General features: G+C 44.1%; 1 protein-coding gene and 1 long non-coding RNA gene across 2 annotated transcripts in view; both read left to right on the top strand.

The window, feature by feature from the left end:
- LOC141173273 (uncharacterized) overlaps nt 1–14,495 on the top strand; it is a 171,096-nt gene extending 156,601 nt beyond the window's left edge. Inside the window, exons 3-5 of the long non-coding RNA XR_012252638.1 lie at nt 14,094–14,170; nt 14,245–14,302; nt 14,381–14,495. This is a non-coding gene — a long non-coding RNA (uncharacterized lncRNA). The remainder of the gene's footprint in view (nt 1–14,093; nt 14,171–14,244; nt 14,303–14,380) is intronic.
- A 2,963-nt stretch (nt 14,496–17,458) lies between these two features.
- LOC141220998 (vomeronasal type-2 receptor 26-like) overlaps nt 17,459–17,803 on the top strand; it is an 84,627-nt gene continuing 84,282 nt past the window's right edge. The window contains exon 1 of the mRNA XM_073666448.1: nt 17,459–17,479. Coding sequence (XP_073522549.1) covers nt 17,459–17,479 — 21 coding nt within the window. The remainder of the gene's footprint in view (nt 17,480–17,803) is intronic.

The following is a 17,803-nucleotide window of genomic DNA, read 5'->3' as shown; positions in this document are numbered from 1 at the left end:
ACAAGTAAAAGACCATTTCCTCCTAGCCATGAGAAAGCTAAGAGGTTGAATTTCACCATCTGCAAGCTCTTGGCTACAGAAATGCTGCTTTTCCGCCTGGTGGACACAGAGGATTTTCGAGACCTTATGTCCGTCGCAGTGCCCCAGTACCAGATGCCCAGTCGGCACTACTTCTCAAAGAAAGGTGTGCCTGCGCTCCACCAGCATGTCGCACACAACATCACCGCTTCTTTGAGAAACTCTGTGTGTGACAGGGTGCATTTCACTTGGACGAGTAGGCATGGACAGGGGCGTTACATGTCGCTGACTGGGCACTGGGTAACTATGGTGACAGCAGGACAAGGGGCTGCTGTCCAAGTCTTGCCGTCCCCACGAGTTGTGCGTCAATCCTCTTTATGTCAAAGTTCCTCCACTGCTTCTGCCTCCTCAACCTCCTCTCAGTCTTCCACCTGCAACCAAAGCCTGTCTGGTCATGCCACAAGCTTTCTAACTGCGCAGAAGGGATCCTGCACACCTCCTTACTATGCTGGCAGTAGGGCTCAACGTCATCAGGCGGTTTTTTTATTGAAATGTCTGGGAAATGTGAGTCACACAGCTGAGGAGTTGTTTTCATCTCTGGAGAACCAATTTCATGAATGGTTGTCTCCACTGGACCTGAAACCAGGGAAGGCCGTGTGCGACAATGCTGCAAACCTGGGTGCGGCCCTTCACCGGGGCAATGTCACACACGTGCCTTGTATGGCTCACGTGTTGAACCTGGTTGTCCAGCAATTTTTAGCCCACTATCCCAGACTAGATGGCCTTCTGCAGAGGGCACGGTCGCTGTGTGCTCACTTCCGCCGTTCGCATCCCGCAGCTCAGCGACTTACATCTCTACAGAAGTCGTTGGGCCTGCCACTTCACCGGCTAAAATGCGATGTGCCTACCCGGTGGAATTCAACTCTGCACATGTTGCAGCGACTGTGGCAGCACCGACAAGCCCTGGTGCAATACGTTCTGACGTATAGCCTGGGCCAACGAGATCCAGAGGTGGGGCAAATCACGCTGGAGGAGTGGTCTCAGATCAGGGACCTATGCACCCTTCTGCACAGTTTTGAAATGGCGACGAAGATGTTTAGTGCTGACGATGCCATTATCAGCATGACTATTCCGGTGATTTACAAGCTGGAGCACATGTTAAACAGAATTCTGAGTCAGGTGGTGGCACAAGAGGAGGTGGAGGAAGTAGAGGAGGAGGAGTTGTATGCGGAAGGGCTAACATCTGCAAGGTCCAGACGGTCGGCAGCACCAAGGCGGCAGGCATGTGAGGGTGGGGAAGATGGTTTTACCAGGGCGCATGGTAGCAGCCAAACTAGTGAGGAAGGTGCAGGAGCCCAGGAAGAAGTGGAGGACGAACTGATGGAAGACTCATCAGATGAGGGAGACCTTGATCACATTTCTGTTGTGCGAGGTTGGGGGGAGAGGACAGAGGAAGGAAGCATGATTGTTACCTCGCCACCAACACAACAGGGACTTGGTGCTCCTGGATGCGCAACACACATGAGTGCCTTCTTGCTGCACTACCTGCAACATGACCCTCGAATTGTGAGAATTAGAAATAATCCTGACTACTGGGTTGCCACACTGTTAGATCTCCGGTACAAAAGTAAATTTGCAGAAATTATTCCTGCCATAGAAAGGGATGCACGCATGCAGGAGTATCAGCAGAGACTGTTGCAGAATCTTACATGTGCTTTTCCACAAAATACCAGTGGTGCACGTAGTGAATCTCACAGTTCCAACTTGCCAACCGTGGGACCGTCAAGTGTTCAGCACTCAAACCGTAACAGCACCACAGTATCTGCTGGTAACATCAATTTTGCGGAATCATTTCACCACTTTTTTAGCCCATCCTTTGCAAGGCCACAGGAGACAAGAAGTCTGACAGAGTCAACGCCTAGAGACGATGGTACAGGAGTATCTCCAAGTAAACATTGAAGCCATGACTGTGTCACTGGACCCTTGCTCTTTTTGGGCTTCCAATCTGGATAAATGGCCGGAGCTAGCCACTTACGCCTTGGAGATCTTGTCATGCCTCGCAGCCAGCGTTCTGTCTGAACGTGTGTTCAGCGCTGCTGGTGGTGTGCTGACAGATAAGCGCACGCGACTCTCCACTGATAATGTAGACAGACTCACGTTCATAAAGATGAACAAATCATGGATCCGAAACGACTTTTCTACCCCTGTGTCATCCTGGGGAGAGTAAAAGCTTGATGATTGGTTAAAATCACCCTACCAACCGTTTTAAGCTTTCAAATTACTAATCATGTTTATCTGTATCTTGGCTGGAAAATAATTTGTGCTTTGTAGCAGTGTGCAGCACTGATTCTATTAGGCCATCTATAATAAGCTCCACCAGATTTAAAATTACTAATCATGTTTATCTGTATCTTGACTGGAAAATAATTTGGGCTTTGTAGGAGTGTGCAGCACTGATCCTATTAGGCCATCTATACTAAAGCTTCACCAGATTTAAAATTAATAATAATTTTTAGCTGCATCTAGCCCGGAAAATAATTTTGGGGCTCCGAGATGCGCAAGACACATAAGTGCCTTCTTGCTGCACTGCCTGCAGCATGACCCTCATATTGTCAGAATTCGAAGTAATCATGACTACTGGGTTGCCACACTCTTAGATCCCCCAAACTTTTCGATCAACCTTTTCATTTTAATAAAGACCAAAAAAATGGTCATTTTTGAAATTATAAGCATTAGCAGGTTGTTAGAAACTGAAATCAAACAGTTTTCAACTCAAAACTTTATTCTAGGTGATGTTACATTTTCACATAGGACCCCTTGTTCGAAAGGAGCTTCTGAACTCTCTCGTCCATTGAATTTGTCAGGTTTTGGATGGTTTCTGCTTCAATTGTTTTGCATGAGGACAGAATACCCTCCCAGAGCTGTTGCTTAGATGTGAACTGCCTCCCGCCATCATAGACACTCCTTTTAATGATGCTCCAAAGGTTCTGAATGGGGTAGAGGTCATGGGAGCATGGGGGTCACACCATAAGTTTGTCCCCTTTTATGCCCATATCAGCCAGAGATGCAGATGTTTTATGTGCAGCATGAGATGGTGCATTATCATGCAAAAAAATGATCTTGCTGTGAAATACACGGTTCTTCTTGTTGAACCAAGGCAGGAAGTGCTGTTTGAGAAAATCCACATACATTATGGAGTTCATCTTTAGCGCCTTCAGGGATCCTAAAGGGGCCGACAATCTCTCTCCCCATGATTCCAGCCCAAAACATTACTCCACCTCCTCCTTGTTGGCGCTGTAGCCGTGTTTGCGTGGGGTGTCCATCAACCAGCCATCCTCCACTCCATCCATCTGGACCATCGAGCGCTGCACGGCACTCATCCGTGAACAAAACAGTTTTGAAATCAGTCTTCATGTAATGTTTGGCCCACTGGAGCCGTTTCTGCTTGTGTGAAGTGGATAGAGGAGGTCAACAGGATGGCGTATGCAAAGCTGCAAACCTCTGAAGGACCCTGCATCTTGTTGTTCGGGGGACGTTGGAGGCACCAGCAGGTTCAAAAACTTGTCTGCTGCTATGACAAGGCTTTTTTGCCGCTGCTCTTTCAACCTGACGTAATTGCCTGTAGGAAAGAGTCCTCAATTTGCCCTTATCAGCACGCACACGTGTGTACTGTGAATCAGCTACATACTTCTTGATTGCCAAGACACTTCATCCTGATCATCGCACAATGTTGATTGTAGTCATGCCTTGACCTAAACACTCCACAATTTGTTGCTTCTCAGCAGCCGACACATCCATTTTCTTTCCCATTTTGGCAGAAAATGTAGGCTGCTTAATAATGTGAGACAGCCTTCTTAAGTAGTCTTGCCTTTCATTGGACACACCTGCCAAACTAATTAGCACAGGTGTCTGCAATTGCTTACAGTGATATAAAGAGCCCTGACACACATCACCATCAATGAGTTTAACTGACAAACAAACAAATTCTTCCCTTATCACTCCTAAACACTTTTTGCATAATAATTTGGAACACAGTGTACATGTGCTTTTCCACAAAACACCAGTGGTTCACGTAGTGAATCTCATAGTTCTAACTTGCCAACCGTGGTCTGTATGGAGTTGTTCAATAAAGGGCCCAAAATTAAGATAACATAGATGGGAGAGGTCTCTATGAATAGGAATTCCTAAGTATTTGATACCCTGTGAGGGCCAGGCAAAGGGAAAGTTGGACTGGATGGAATCCTATATGGATTTGGGGAGGGAGACATCGAGGGCCTCAGACTTCACTGCATTGATTTTAAAATTTGACCATGTAACAAAGTGATCTATTTCAGCCATAACAGGTGGTTGTAGTCTCCGTGGCGGCGACCCGGTTCCATGGCTCAGGGCGGTCAAACCAGTGGCGGAACTATTTATGTAGTTTTGATGTTTAAATGTCCGACTACGCCACCCGTGGATTGCGGTCAGAGTGAACCGCCGCTCCAGGGCAGACCGCTGAGGCTGGTGTTGTGGGTGCAGCAGAGCGTAGCATAACTCCCCACGGGAGGAGTATAGCCTCAGGGCAGTGTATGCGGAGGATGGGGGTGATGGTGCAGGGCAGCAGCAGTAACGACACGGAGTCAGTGATGCAGTCCAGGGCCTTTACTCACAGTTCTTATTATCCAGACCACGTCTGCAGGTAACGGCTGCCCACGTCGTACTGTGCTCACCAGGTGAGGGGCTCAGACAACTCCCAGATAACTTTGGAGCGCTTCACAGGACCCCCTTTGTGTGTCCTTTGTCTGGCCTTTTTTACCAACCCTTCTGTCCGGCTGCCTCGGGCCTCCTCTTGGTAAACTTGGCGCCAGTTTCCCTGACCCTATGTTTTGCCTTCCTAGCGGGTGTAGCGAGGGGCTGCGCCACATAAAATGTCACAGCCTCCTGTTTCTAGCTGAGGGTCGTTTCCTGCCTCCACTAGTTTCGGGGACCGGTCTCCCCCTTTGGCCTGACCCCTCCACGCAGGTGGATTCGGGCGTGCGGTGGCGACTCGCCCGTCCGCACCCCTGGGATCCCTTCGTTCCTCATTCCTGGAGCCTTCTCCGCTCCTCTTCCTTCCTTCTCCCTCTTCCAGGCCTGGGCCTCTGTTACTAGGCCCGCCTCCGGAGCAGAGCTCATGCAGAGCCCCTGCTCCCTGCCACTTCTTCTCAGACTTCTCTGCACTGAACTAAGATGGTGCCCACCTTTTATACTTCCTTCTCAATGCACCCAGGAACTGCTTCCTCCCTGCTCCTGCACTACAGGGTTCCCCTTCCTCAGTGTTCCCTCCCCCCACTCCAGCCAGGGACAGGGACTGTCGTGCCCATCTCAGGGGCATATTGGTCGCCCTGCCCCACGGCAATGTGGTGTAATGCATGCAGGTGTCGGGTCCTGATCCACACTACATCCTTACCTGAGAGTGAGATATCACACCTCTGGGTGAGGTGCAATACCTCTGTAGCAACGGAGCCCTCAGGGTGCTACAGTTCCATTCATCTTCAGCCTAGGTGACGTATTGCGATACAGAGCCGTGATTTTGTCTATAAAAGGGTCCCCTAGACCCCTACCCCAAGCTTTTTAAGAGAATCATATATGGCGTGCGAGGAGACTCTATGGAATGCTTTCTCAGCATCCAACGAGAGTATCTAATTACAAATTTTTAACTGCATCTAGCCCAGGAAATACTTTGTGCCTAGTAGCAGTGTCTGCTAGTCAGCGGATTATCCCGGCTGTTAAGCAAGCTACACCACCTGTAGTTTGGACACTTAATTTTTTCAAAGGAAATGCTTCGGGACCACGGGATACTCAGTGAAGAGCATCAGGAGGCACCCCAAGGCATAGGGGCTGGGACTGGCAGTAGGATGCCTTGCGGTGGACAGCCGAGCTCGATCCTTATAAAAGCTTTTTAACTGCAGCAGCTTTAGTGGACGCTACTGGAGCTGGAATTACGCGGCTGCTGGCATGAGACTTGCCCTCCAATAGATCCTTGTAAATGGATTTAAAGTGTATTCATTCAAATTAGAGAGACAATTTAAATTAAAAACCTTAGAGCTGCCTCCACCACAGGGGGGCTCGCTCGACCCACCAGCGGACAGGCACCAGTATTGGGAGAGGGGGGCTGGCCGTCAGGGTTCACCGCGGCTCTGGCACAAACCCGGCGACGCGGAGGTGGCACGGGCAGGAGCGGACTGAACGTGTCGGCTTCTCACTTTTTGGATTTTAGAAGGGCATGACATCTGTGTCTCCCCTCCTTTTACTCCTCCACCTCTTTTCTTTTCGCATGACTATATGTACTTGTCACTTTTCCATGTGTTAGTTGTGTCTTCTGAGCAGTTTTTCAGCTTTTGGACACCTTTGAAGGTGTTTTCTATGTGTTTCTATGTGTTTTTGTTTGCCTGCCATTGGTTTTAACGGTGTTCGAAGGTGTTCGACGAACAGTTCGACGAACAGTTCGGCGAACACACGGGTGTTCGACGAACCGAACCGAACTCGAACACTACGGGGGTGGCTCAACACTAGTGGTCAGGCTGGTAGTTTTGTCACCCCTGCTGATGCTGGCATGGCAGGTGGTACAAATGGGCTTTTTTTGGTTATCAGCAGAGTCTTTAAAAAAATTCCAAACTCTGGAAGACCTACAGGTTGTACTGGCAACGTCCCTCGTGTTGGTGTTACGGGGAACTGTTGCCTGTCTTCTGTGTGCGGCCACCACACTGCTTCTTCCTGCCTGTTCGGGTACTCTGCCTCCCTCACCCTGGGTGCTGCTGGTCTCACTCTCCATGTCCTCCTGCCACGTTGGGTCAGTTACTAGATCATCCACCACCTCCTCCTCTTCCACTTCCGCACCACGATGCTCCTCCTCACTTCCTGGCAATTGTGTCTCATCATTGTCCACCTCTTGTGACAAATTGACAGCGTCGACTTCTTGTGGCCGTGTCCCTTCAAATATTTTGGCATTGCTACATGGGATCTCCTCCTTCACCACTTCAAGCGGAGCAGGCGAGGGGCACAAATCTGGAAATGGACTAGTGAACAGCTATTCAGAGTGTCCAAGTGTGGGATCAGTTGCTGTCTGACACTCGGCATGGTGGGAGGAAGGAGCATCAGGGTGAGGAGGAGTATGCGATCGAGACTCACGGCTACTAAGAGTTGACCGTGTGGAAGACAGACCAGAGGTGGTGGTGCCCAGGTATCTGGAAGTATTATCTGCTATCCAATTAATAACCTGTTCACACTGATCAGTTCGCAATACTGGTGTTGTTCTGTGCTTCCCTAGTAATTCGGTCAAGAAGTGGGAGCGAGAAGATGTGGCTGTTGGTTGTGGCACATTTTCACCTTGGCCATGGCCCCATCCTCTGCACGCACCATCACCAGAACGTCCAGTTCTACATCCCTTGCCACGCGCCTTGCCCATTTTAGATGAAGTAAAATAGCTTACACTCGCACTATCAATGGAAAAAGGGTAATAAAGAGTACATTAGAACAGTGGATGATGAAAACCACAGTTCTTTTTCTCTGGCCTACACCCTACTCAATTAAACAATCTGAACAATCAGGGAGAAACTATTACTGTCTTTCTTTACGGAAAAAATACCAAAAGCTGAATAATAGAGATTTTTTACCGTGGAATGGCAAAACTACAGTTATTGTTTACTGAGGTATACCAGACAATTTTAAATAGATATATTTGCGGCTGAACAGTGAGCGACACACTCAAACTGTTTTTTTCTTAGATAAAAATGGCCCAAAAGTGGATAATACAGAGGTTTGAACCGTGGAACTGAAAAACCACACTTCTGTTTCTCTGGCCTACACCATACTATTTTCAACAGATATATTTGTTCTGAGAAATCAGGAAGACACTATTAGTTTTTCTTTACGGCAAAAAATGCCAAAAGCAAGATAATACAGAGATTTGACCCGGGGAACTGCAAAACCACACTTCTATTTCTCGGGCCTACACCAGACTATTTTCAACAGATATATATTTGTGTCTGAACAATCAGGAGACACTACTGTTTTTCTTTACGGCAAAAAATGCCAAAAGCAGGATAATACAGAGATTTGACCCGTAGAACTGCGAAACCACAGTTATAATTTACTGGTGTATACCAGACTTTTTTAAATATATATATTTGCAGCTGAACAGTGAGCGACACACTCAAACATTTTTTTTTTTAGATACAAATGACACAAAAGTGGATAATACAGAGGCTTGAACCGTGGAACTGCAAAAACACACTTCTGTTTCTCAGGCCTACACCAGACTATTTTCAACAGATATATTTGTGTCTGAAAAATCAGGGAGACACTATTAGTTTGTTTTTTTGCGGCAAAAAATGCCAAAAGCAGGATAATACAGAGATTTGACCTGTGGAACTGCAAAACCACGCTTCTATTTCTCGGGCCTACACCAGACTATTTTCAACAGATATATTTGTGTCTGAAAATCAGGGAGACACTATTAGTTTTTTTTTACGGCAAAAATGCCAAAAGCAGGATAATAGAGATTTTTTACTGTGGAACAGGAAAACCACAGTTATAATTTACTGGTGTATACCATACTTTTTTAAATATATATATTTGAGGCTGAACAGTGAGCGACTCACTCAAACTGTTTTTTTTTAGATACAAATGGCCCAAAAGCAGGATAATACAGAGGTTTGAACCGTGGAACTGCAAAACCACACTTCTGTTTCTCTAGCCTACACCAGACTATTTTCAACAAATATATTTGTGTCTGAAAAATCAGAGACACACTTTTTTTTTGGGGGGGGGGGACCAAAAGGTTAATAAGACGGGTACTTGTACAGTGTGAAGGAAAAAAAAAAAAAGAGGATTTAGATGAAAAAAAAAGATTTTTCCTGGCCCCCGAGACCTGGAGCTAAGTCCAGCAATTTCAGCAATAGGAGCACACAGGACTGTAATGCAGCGTTTGCTGGTATAACCACTGCATCTCCTATACAGCCTGCCTGCCTGATATCTTGGATGGATATTAGTCATGAGAAGGACTGTTTGTTTGATCTGGCAGCCTTTACAGACCCTACACTAACTATTTCGCAGTATATATCTCTCCCTAAATCAGCAGCGCTGTCCCTACACTGTCTGATCCCAGCCGTCTGTGTCCGAGATGGCGGTGCCCGGTTTTAAATACTCAAGGTGACGCTGTGCAGCCAGCCAATCAATGTAATGCCCACAACCAACATGGCTGGGAATTACAGTGACTGGCTGGCAATCCCTGCATGTTCATTGGCTCTGTAAAGAGCGCCAAACATGCAGGGCGGAGACCCAAGCTCCCGCCCGAGTAACCTGGAAATGCTCGGTTCTCGCCGAACATTCCGAGTAGCGTGATGCTCGGGCGAGTACCGAGCAGTGTCGAGCATGCTCTCTCAACACTACTAAATGCCATGCAAAATATCTTGCTAGATAGAATGATGATGTTTACACTTAGCAGATAACACAAGTGGAAGGATGGATAAATGAATGGATAAATACCTGTGTGAAAACAAGAGAGAGGAGTATCATCTTCGTGTCATATATAACTGCATAAACTTTAAAATATTCAACTCATGCTCTCCCTAGCCTGAACTGAATATATATATATATGAAACATCTGCTAGAGTCTACCACCATTTGGCCTTATTGAATAATTGATCAATTAGCACAATACCTGAGCAGGCATTACTATGCAAGAAAAACAAACCCATGTTGAACAAAGAGGCCATAAAAAATCTGTGAAATAAATTTTTAAAACATAAAAAATACAGAAACAATGGATAAATACCATACAAAAAATGTGCTAGATGGAATGATGATGTTCACACTTAGCATATGACACACAAACAGAAGGATGGATAAATGGTCAAATCGATGGAAAACGCACTGAAATGGCATGGGAGCAGAATGGGGAAGACCCCAGGAAGCATATCTGAATCCCAGGTCACTGCGGTGAACAAAGTTGTCAGAGAATTACACCACATCTATGGACAGACAATTGAACATACAAAACAAAATGGATTTTTCTGGAAAAAATGTTAAGAAACATTCTTTCCAGGATAATGACTTGTATATAAGGCAAAATTAATAACAGAAAAATATGCTCCTCCACACTTTGTGCTATGTTCACACATAGTGTTTTTGCTGCATTTTCGCACGTTCACCTTGCTTTCAATGGTGAAAAGTACATTCACCCGTAAATGTAATTTTATCATTTTGCTACTTTATCTGACCATGTGGTGTGTGAGACATGATCAGACACATCCTGTTTAATTTATGAAGGAGGGACTCTGAAAGTCATAAAGCCTATTTTTACAGGGCCATCAGGAGGCCCTCACAATTTGAAATGTGAAGATTTCCAAAGAATTTTGGGTCGCAATGTAGTAACAATTGTCATACAGCTCGATTTGAATCCTAGGTCATGGGTCTCCCAGCAGGACAATGACCCCAAACATATTTCAAGAAACACACAGAAATGGATGGAAACAAAGCACTGGAAAGTTCTGATGTAATAATTCTAGCTCCAGTACTGTCAAGTTTCTCACCACTACCTCTTACACACAGAAGCTAGCAAGAAACTGTGAATGACACATTAAATCTGTAAATTTTGATAACTTTGATGAATTTATGTCAAATTTTAAAAATTACTGCCAAACTTGATTCATTTCTATCAAGTATGATAAATTTCTGTCAACTTTGATTAATTTCTGAGTACAGATCATTATGAATCGGTCAATGAGTGTATGGTAAGAATCAATCAATTTATAGACAGCAAATAGCGGTACCAATAGGAAATAGAATAGAATCTTTTTTGGGTTATAGCAACCGGCGGACAAAGGTGGAGGGATTGTCATCCTGGATTATGTACAGTATCATACTGAGTGTCTAAGACTCTTAAATGACTCACAGACGTATGAAGTGCTGCCCTCCAATCCCACCCCACAATACACTATGGAGCTGAAATTTCTGCTCAACAAAGGCCTTCATGAAGGCCAACTTAGCAAAAATGAGTATGAATATATACTCACACCATTTCCAAGGGTAGCTATATTCTACTACCTCCCAAAAATACACAAATCATTGAGTAACCCACCAGGCAGACCGATTATATCTGGCATCCAAAGTTTAACCTCCAACTTATCCTGATACATCGACAGTCACCTTCAAAACCTAGTCCCCCTTCTACCAGCCCATCTGAAAGACACCAAGCACACCTTACAGCTATTGTACAAAATCAAATGGGAGGACCACTATATAATAGGTACCTTGAATATCACGTCTCTGTATACTGTCATTCAGCACCAAAAAGGCTGTCAGGCGGCAAAATTTTTCCTGAAACACAATACCATTATGCCAGAAGAGCAAGTTAATTTCATTGAAGCCTGTATTCTTTTTATCTTGAACTATAATTCGTTCCAATACGAGGAAAAACACTACAGACAAAGGTGGGGCAGTGCAATGGGCACGCGCTTTGCTCCCAGTTATGCAAACCTGTATGTGGGCATGTGGGAAAACGATCACATCTTTACTAATGGTAACCTACATCCAGATCTAGTTCTTTGGCATCGTTTTATTGACGACATTCTTTTCATCTGGTCAGGTAGTCAGGACTCTCTGAAACAATTCCTTACCAATCTGAATCAAAATGAATTCTATCTGCAGTTCACCGCTACAACCAGCACGAATCAGGTGAACTTCCTAGATCTAAATATATACATTAATGCTAACCAAATATGCACTCGCACTTTCTTCAAACCCACTGATACTAACAGCTATATAGACACAGATAGTTGCCACCTTCCTAGCAGGCTCCTAAATGTACCTAACAGTCAATATAGGAGATTATACCGCAACTGTTCAAAGCTGGATGATTTTGATGAAGAGGCAAACCTTTTGACTAAAAAATTTTTGGACAAAGGGTACGATCCAACACTTCTTCACAAGGCAAAAGACGAGACACGCCAAATTTCTCGAGTTGAACTACTGGACAATAAAGACGAACCTATTAACCAAAACACAAATGACACTATGATCATTATCCCAATTGTAACCACATACAACTCAAATACCCACCTTCTGAAGAAAATCATCCAATGACATTGGAGTATCTTGAGGGACGATAAGATAATAGGAGATCAGATCCCCCTCAAACCAAGATTTATATTCAAAAAAGCTAGAAATCTTGGCAACCTAGTAGCCCCTTTCATAAGAAACCCTCCACCCACTGCCCCACAAAAAAACCTACTTGGGAATCCTGTTGGTTTCTACCTATGTAACAAATGCTCAGTTTGCAAAAACCTACATACAAAAAACAACATAAAATATCACATGGGGATATTGAATTTCCAATAAAAGACCTTATTACCTGTACTACTAAGGGATTAATTTATGGTCTAAAATGTCCCTGTGAGAAACTCTATGTGGGACGTACAATACGCCCCCTAAATAGAAGAGTGGGTGAACATCTACGTAACATACGGACCAAATTTTCCAAACACCCGCTCTCTAAACACTTTGCGGACAAACATGGAGGCTCAACCAAGGGTATAGAAATCACAGGTATTCAGATTGTCCAGAAACATTGGAGACAAGGTCATTACATCAACCAAATGTCACACAGTGAAAGTAGCTGGATCTTCAAACTCAATACACTGAAACCACGAGGACTAAACAGCGAAATAGAACTGTTTGCCTTTAACTGAATTCATATCCGTTTCTCATTTTCCACATCAGTATTGAGCCATTTATGGGGCTTTTATGGACCAACTTTATGGACTATTTTTTTGGATAATTTTATGGATATCTTTATGGACTATTTTTATTAACTATTTTTATCTCTACTTTTATCTCAATTAATTGTACTGTACGGGGTTTATATGAATTTTTTACTAATAAATTTCTATTATATATTTTTAAGCCACAATGCCCTTACAAATTTTATGGATTTGATGGTACCCTGGGGCAATTCATATTGTCCTCCATGTAATTTTATGCAATCTTGGCATAAAGTAATATCAAAAACATGGGTTTCTATGGGGCACATAGAGCTCTATGGGAACGATGGGGCGGTCTAACAACCAGGAATAAAACACTATGGTCTGCTAAACACTTAATAAGACCAACAGATTCATCCAACTATCATGCAATCAATTGTCAGATGGCACCAATGAGAACTCAGTACTCACGTATTTAAGGATACACCCAGCACTGAAGGACCATCCCTGATGAAGGATTCCGAGCCAATTCTGAAACGCATAGGAAAGGTCCTTAGTGCCACCCGTACCCGAACCATCGTGAGACACGCGAATACCTACGTCACGCACACCACGTGACCGGACATCCCGCTGGTCCTCGCGAAAGTATACAGGTACCACTACACAGAGCGCCCGCTTCACTGGAGCATCCGGCCGGGACTCCATGTGCGGCGAGACGCCCACAAAACTGACCACCACTGTCCTCAGCTACAGGGCAGCAACGACAGACACGCTGACCACAAGAACCACTTGAAGGTACGTGGCAGCAACGACGAAAGTACCCCTAGTATAAGTACTCCAACTACACCAATGCAGAGTCCTTACACCCCAAAAGCCACCATACACCGGCACTTAACTTTACCTGGCATCATCATTGTCTACTGAGCATACAGGTGCAATCCCTCTCCGGCTCCTCCTGGTAACTGTTTCAACCAATAAGGAGCACGAGTGAGACACCCTCTACTCCTTCCTCTGCAATCACGCAGTGCCTCCCCTACTCCAGACACCGCTGAAAGGTGCCCGTGTGAAACCATAGACTGCCAACACTGTCTACGGAGCATATAGGAGCTAACCCTCTACGGCTCCTCCTGGCAGCTATCTCAGCCACCAAGAAAATCAAGTGAGAGAGTCTCCACTCTTTCCTCTGGAGTTACTTAGTGATACATCCACCCCAGACAACATAAAAGGTGCCCCTGTAAGACCAAGCGCCGCACCATGCAGGGAAAATTCAATTTGTTCAGGTAAACTAATCTATTGAACTTTGTCACACCTTGCTTCTACTGTTCTAAGAATTATTCACTTCCTACATAACAGGAAAACGGCAGCCACACAACCCTCCGGAAAACAACATTGGTAATCCTGCCAGTATTCCCACCATCTCATTAAATCAGGTATGAACTAGAGGAATAGAGAATATTATCCTTAAACACATACCACTCTCCCTAAAATCCCATTGTTTTTCCAGAATACCCTAGTGCACCCCTACGGACTAGAAAACATCTATCAAAAAAAACGCCAAGAAGGTAACTTGTGACACCCATCAGTGCTCCTGAAACTACTCACAGTACCAGGTAAAAACCCCTCATCCTTTCTCCCTCCAGGTTGATCCTTTGAAACACGCTCCAAGCAAGCTCTATACCCACAAAGCAAAAAAAACATCATCCCCTGTATTTTTAAAACAATATATTTTTAAGAACTATCAATAAAATAAACATAATTTCGTTCACCGATTTGTCTATACTGAATTTTTCCAGTACCTAAGCCAATACCAGCGCAGATACTCCACTTCCTATAACAAAGAGAATGAAGCAATAATCCCTGGCTGGATACCCATAGTGCGATAGCTCACCAGTAGTGTTGAGCCACCCCTGTAGTGTTCGAGTTCGGTTAGGTTCGTCGAACACCGGGATGTTCGTGGAACTGTTCGTCGAACACCTTAGAACACTGTCGAACACCGTTGAACACCGTTAAAACCAATGGCAGGCAAACAAAAACACATAGAAAACACGTTCAAAGGTGTCCAAAAGCTGACAAACTGCTCAGAAGACACTCTCTTTAAAAAAGCCGGCCGGCAATTCAGCATCGGTACCCGACAATTTAGAATAGAAAGAATAGAGCATCACACATAGATTAGATAGATAGAAATATGTCAGTCACATATATAAGAAGTACAGTGACAGTGTTGGCTACTGTACTTGTCATTTAGTGTTAAAGGATTTATTAAAAAAAATAATAGTGTTTTTACGCACCATATCTTTAAAAAAGCCGGCCGGCAATTCAGCATCGGTAGCCAACAATTTAGAACAGAAAGAATACAGCATCACACATAGATTAGAGAGATAGAAACATGTCAGTCACATATATAATAAGTACAGTGATAGTGTTGATTACTGTACTTGTCATTTAGTGTTAAAATAAAGCATTTATTAAAAAAAAAATTGGCGTGAGGTTCCCAGTAATTTTAGTCTCTTGCGGAGGTTAAGCAGACGACAAGCACAGAAGAATTTTCCCACGCTGTCAGTGACGTGTATGAGGTGAGCTGAGTTCATTGGACATGAACTCGGCTCATCTGGATGCCGTCACTGCGAGACACTGAGGAGCGCAAGCATGCCTGCGCTTCTCAGTGTCTGCGGCATGACAAGCTGGATGGCAGCTTTCTGCTGCGATCCAGCCTGTCATGTGAATGTAGCAGAGCTGGAGCCGTCCTAGGAACCATGGAAAGGAAAGGATGAGGTTGAATTATTATTTTACTTTTATTGCAGGAGATCGTTGGCTTCAGCTGGAATGGGCGATACGGTAATTATAGTTTAATTTAGAACATTAAAGAATTGTGTGTTTATTTCAATTAAAGAACTGGGTGTTTTTGTTTTTTTTTAACTTTGACTATGGGGTTAGTAATGGGGGTGTCTTATAGACGCCTCTCCATTACTAACCTGGGCTTTATGTCAGCTGGCATTATATGCTGACATCAACCCTAGCACTATTACCCCACTGCCACCGCTACAGGGCAGTGGGAAGAGCGAGGCCAAGTGCCAGAATTGGCGCATCCTATGGTTGCGCCATTTCTGGGGCAGCTGACGGCTGGTGTTTCTAGCCTGGGAGGGGGCCAATATTCATGGCACCCTTCCTGGGCCATTAATATCAGCCCCCAGCTGTCTGCCTAGCCTTTGCTAACTATTAAAATAGGGGGGACGCTACGTCATTTTTTTTTTGGGTCCCCCATTTTAATAGCTAGTAAAGGCTAGATATTCAGCTGGGGGCTGATATTAGTAGCCTGGATAGCTCCGTGTGTATTACCCCCTTCCCTGGCTTCAAACATCTGCCCCAGCCATCTGCTCAACCTCCGCTAGAGACTAAAATTACGGGGAACCAGACGCCAATTTTTTTTTTTATAAATCCTTTATTTTAACACTAAATGACAAGTACAGTAATCAACACTATCACTGTACTTATTTTATATGTGACTGACATTTTTCTATCTATCTAATCTATGTGTGATGCTCTATTCTTTCTGTTCTAAATTGTCGGGTAGCGATGCTGAACTGCCGGCCGGCTTTTTTAATGAGTCGGTGAATGAAAACACTATTATTTTTTTAATAAATCCTTTAACACTAAATGACAAGTACAGTAACCAACACTGTCACTGTACTTCTTATATATGTGACTGACATGTTTCTATCTATCTAATCTATGTGTGATGCTCTATTCTTTCTGTTCTAAATTGTCAGGTACCAGTGTATGCTGCTGCTGAATTGCCGGCTTTTCATGTTTCACTATGAGCACTGTTCCCATCGATTTGGGCAACCACTGTAATGCCACAACCACCATGGCTGTGGCATTTCATTGAGTGGCAGACAATCCCTGCATGATGTGAAAAAATCCAGTTAGGCTTTTGGTGCACGAACAGTAATCGAACATAACCTCAAACAGCCGAATTTTTTGCAAATCGTTCGCGTTCGTCGAACGACTCAAACACCTCCCTAAACAGCTCGAATTTGAGATAGGCGAACAGTTCTAGTCGAACACCTCTCATCTCTACTCACCAGTACACGAATTGCAGATAAGAGAGATAATATTGTGGAATATAAAATAGATTTTAACTGGCCCGAAGAGGTTTTTTTTTTCGTACATGGCAGCACCAAACTGTGAAGGAATGCAAACAACTCTGCCTGCTTTGATAAATTTCTGAGTGCAGATTATTTTAGAAAACATGAATCTGTCAATGATTGTTTGAAAAAAGCAATCAAGTTATAGACAGTGGACGAGATGTATGCGATGACAATGAACTCTCATTTCCGGCTGATGATACGTAGAGCCTGTCCCTATTCTAAATGCAGCTAACAGCAGTATCAATAGGGAATAGAATAGATTTTTTTGTTTGTTTGCAGCAGCAAGGAGAATAAGGTGATAATCCATAGCTGAATGCATGTAAAATGCTATCCATAATACAATAGCTCACCCAAACACGAATTGCAGATAAGAGAGGTAATATTGTAGAATATAGAATTGATTTTAATTAGCCTTACCATTATTAAGGAGTGGGTCGCCTATACTGTTAATGCATATGCAGTATGCTTACCGACTCCACAGCCCTGGTTATATAGTTCTCTGAGGCACTTATGTTTTCAAAATACTCACTAGACCCCTAGATGAATTCTTTAGGCAGTGAAGTTTCCAATATGGAGTCATCTGGGGGTGGGGTGGGTTTGTTTTGTTCTGGAACCTCAGGGGCTCAGCTAATGAACCGTACAACCTATTCAAATGAAATCTGTGTTCTATAAGCCAAGTAGTGCTCCTTCCCATTCGATCCCTGCTGTTTGCTCAAACAGTAGTGAACAACCACATATGGGGTACTGCCACAATTGCATAACAAATTGCAGGGTTCAACTTATCTCATTATTCCTCATGTAAATGATAAATTTCATGCGAAAACAGTATTTTAGTGTAAAATTTGTTTTTTTCTCACATCTAAATGGTATGACGTTTTGTGAATCACCTACAGTTTAAAAATGCTCAGTACACAC

Source organism: Phyllobates terribilis, unplaced genomic scaffold (genome assembly GCF_046119375.1).
Source record: "Phyllobates terribilis strain yellow unplaced genomic scaffold, ASM4611937v1 Scaffold_1__5_contigs__length_1240528914, whole genome shotgun sequence".
Lineage (NCBI taxonomy): Eukaryota > Metazoa > Chordata > Amphibia > Anura > Dendrobatidae > Phyllobates > Phyllobates terribilis.
Note: the sequence above shows the minus strand (reverse complement) of the source record. Positions and strands in the feature narration are given on the sequence as shown.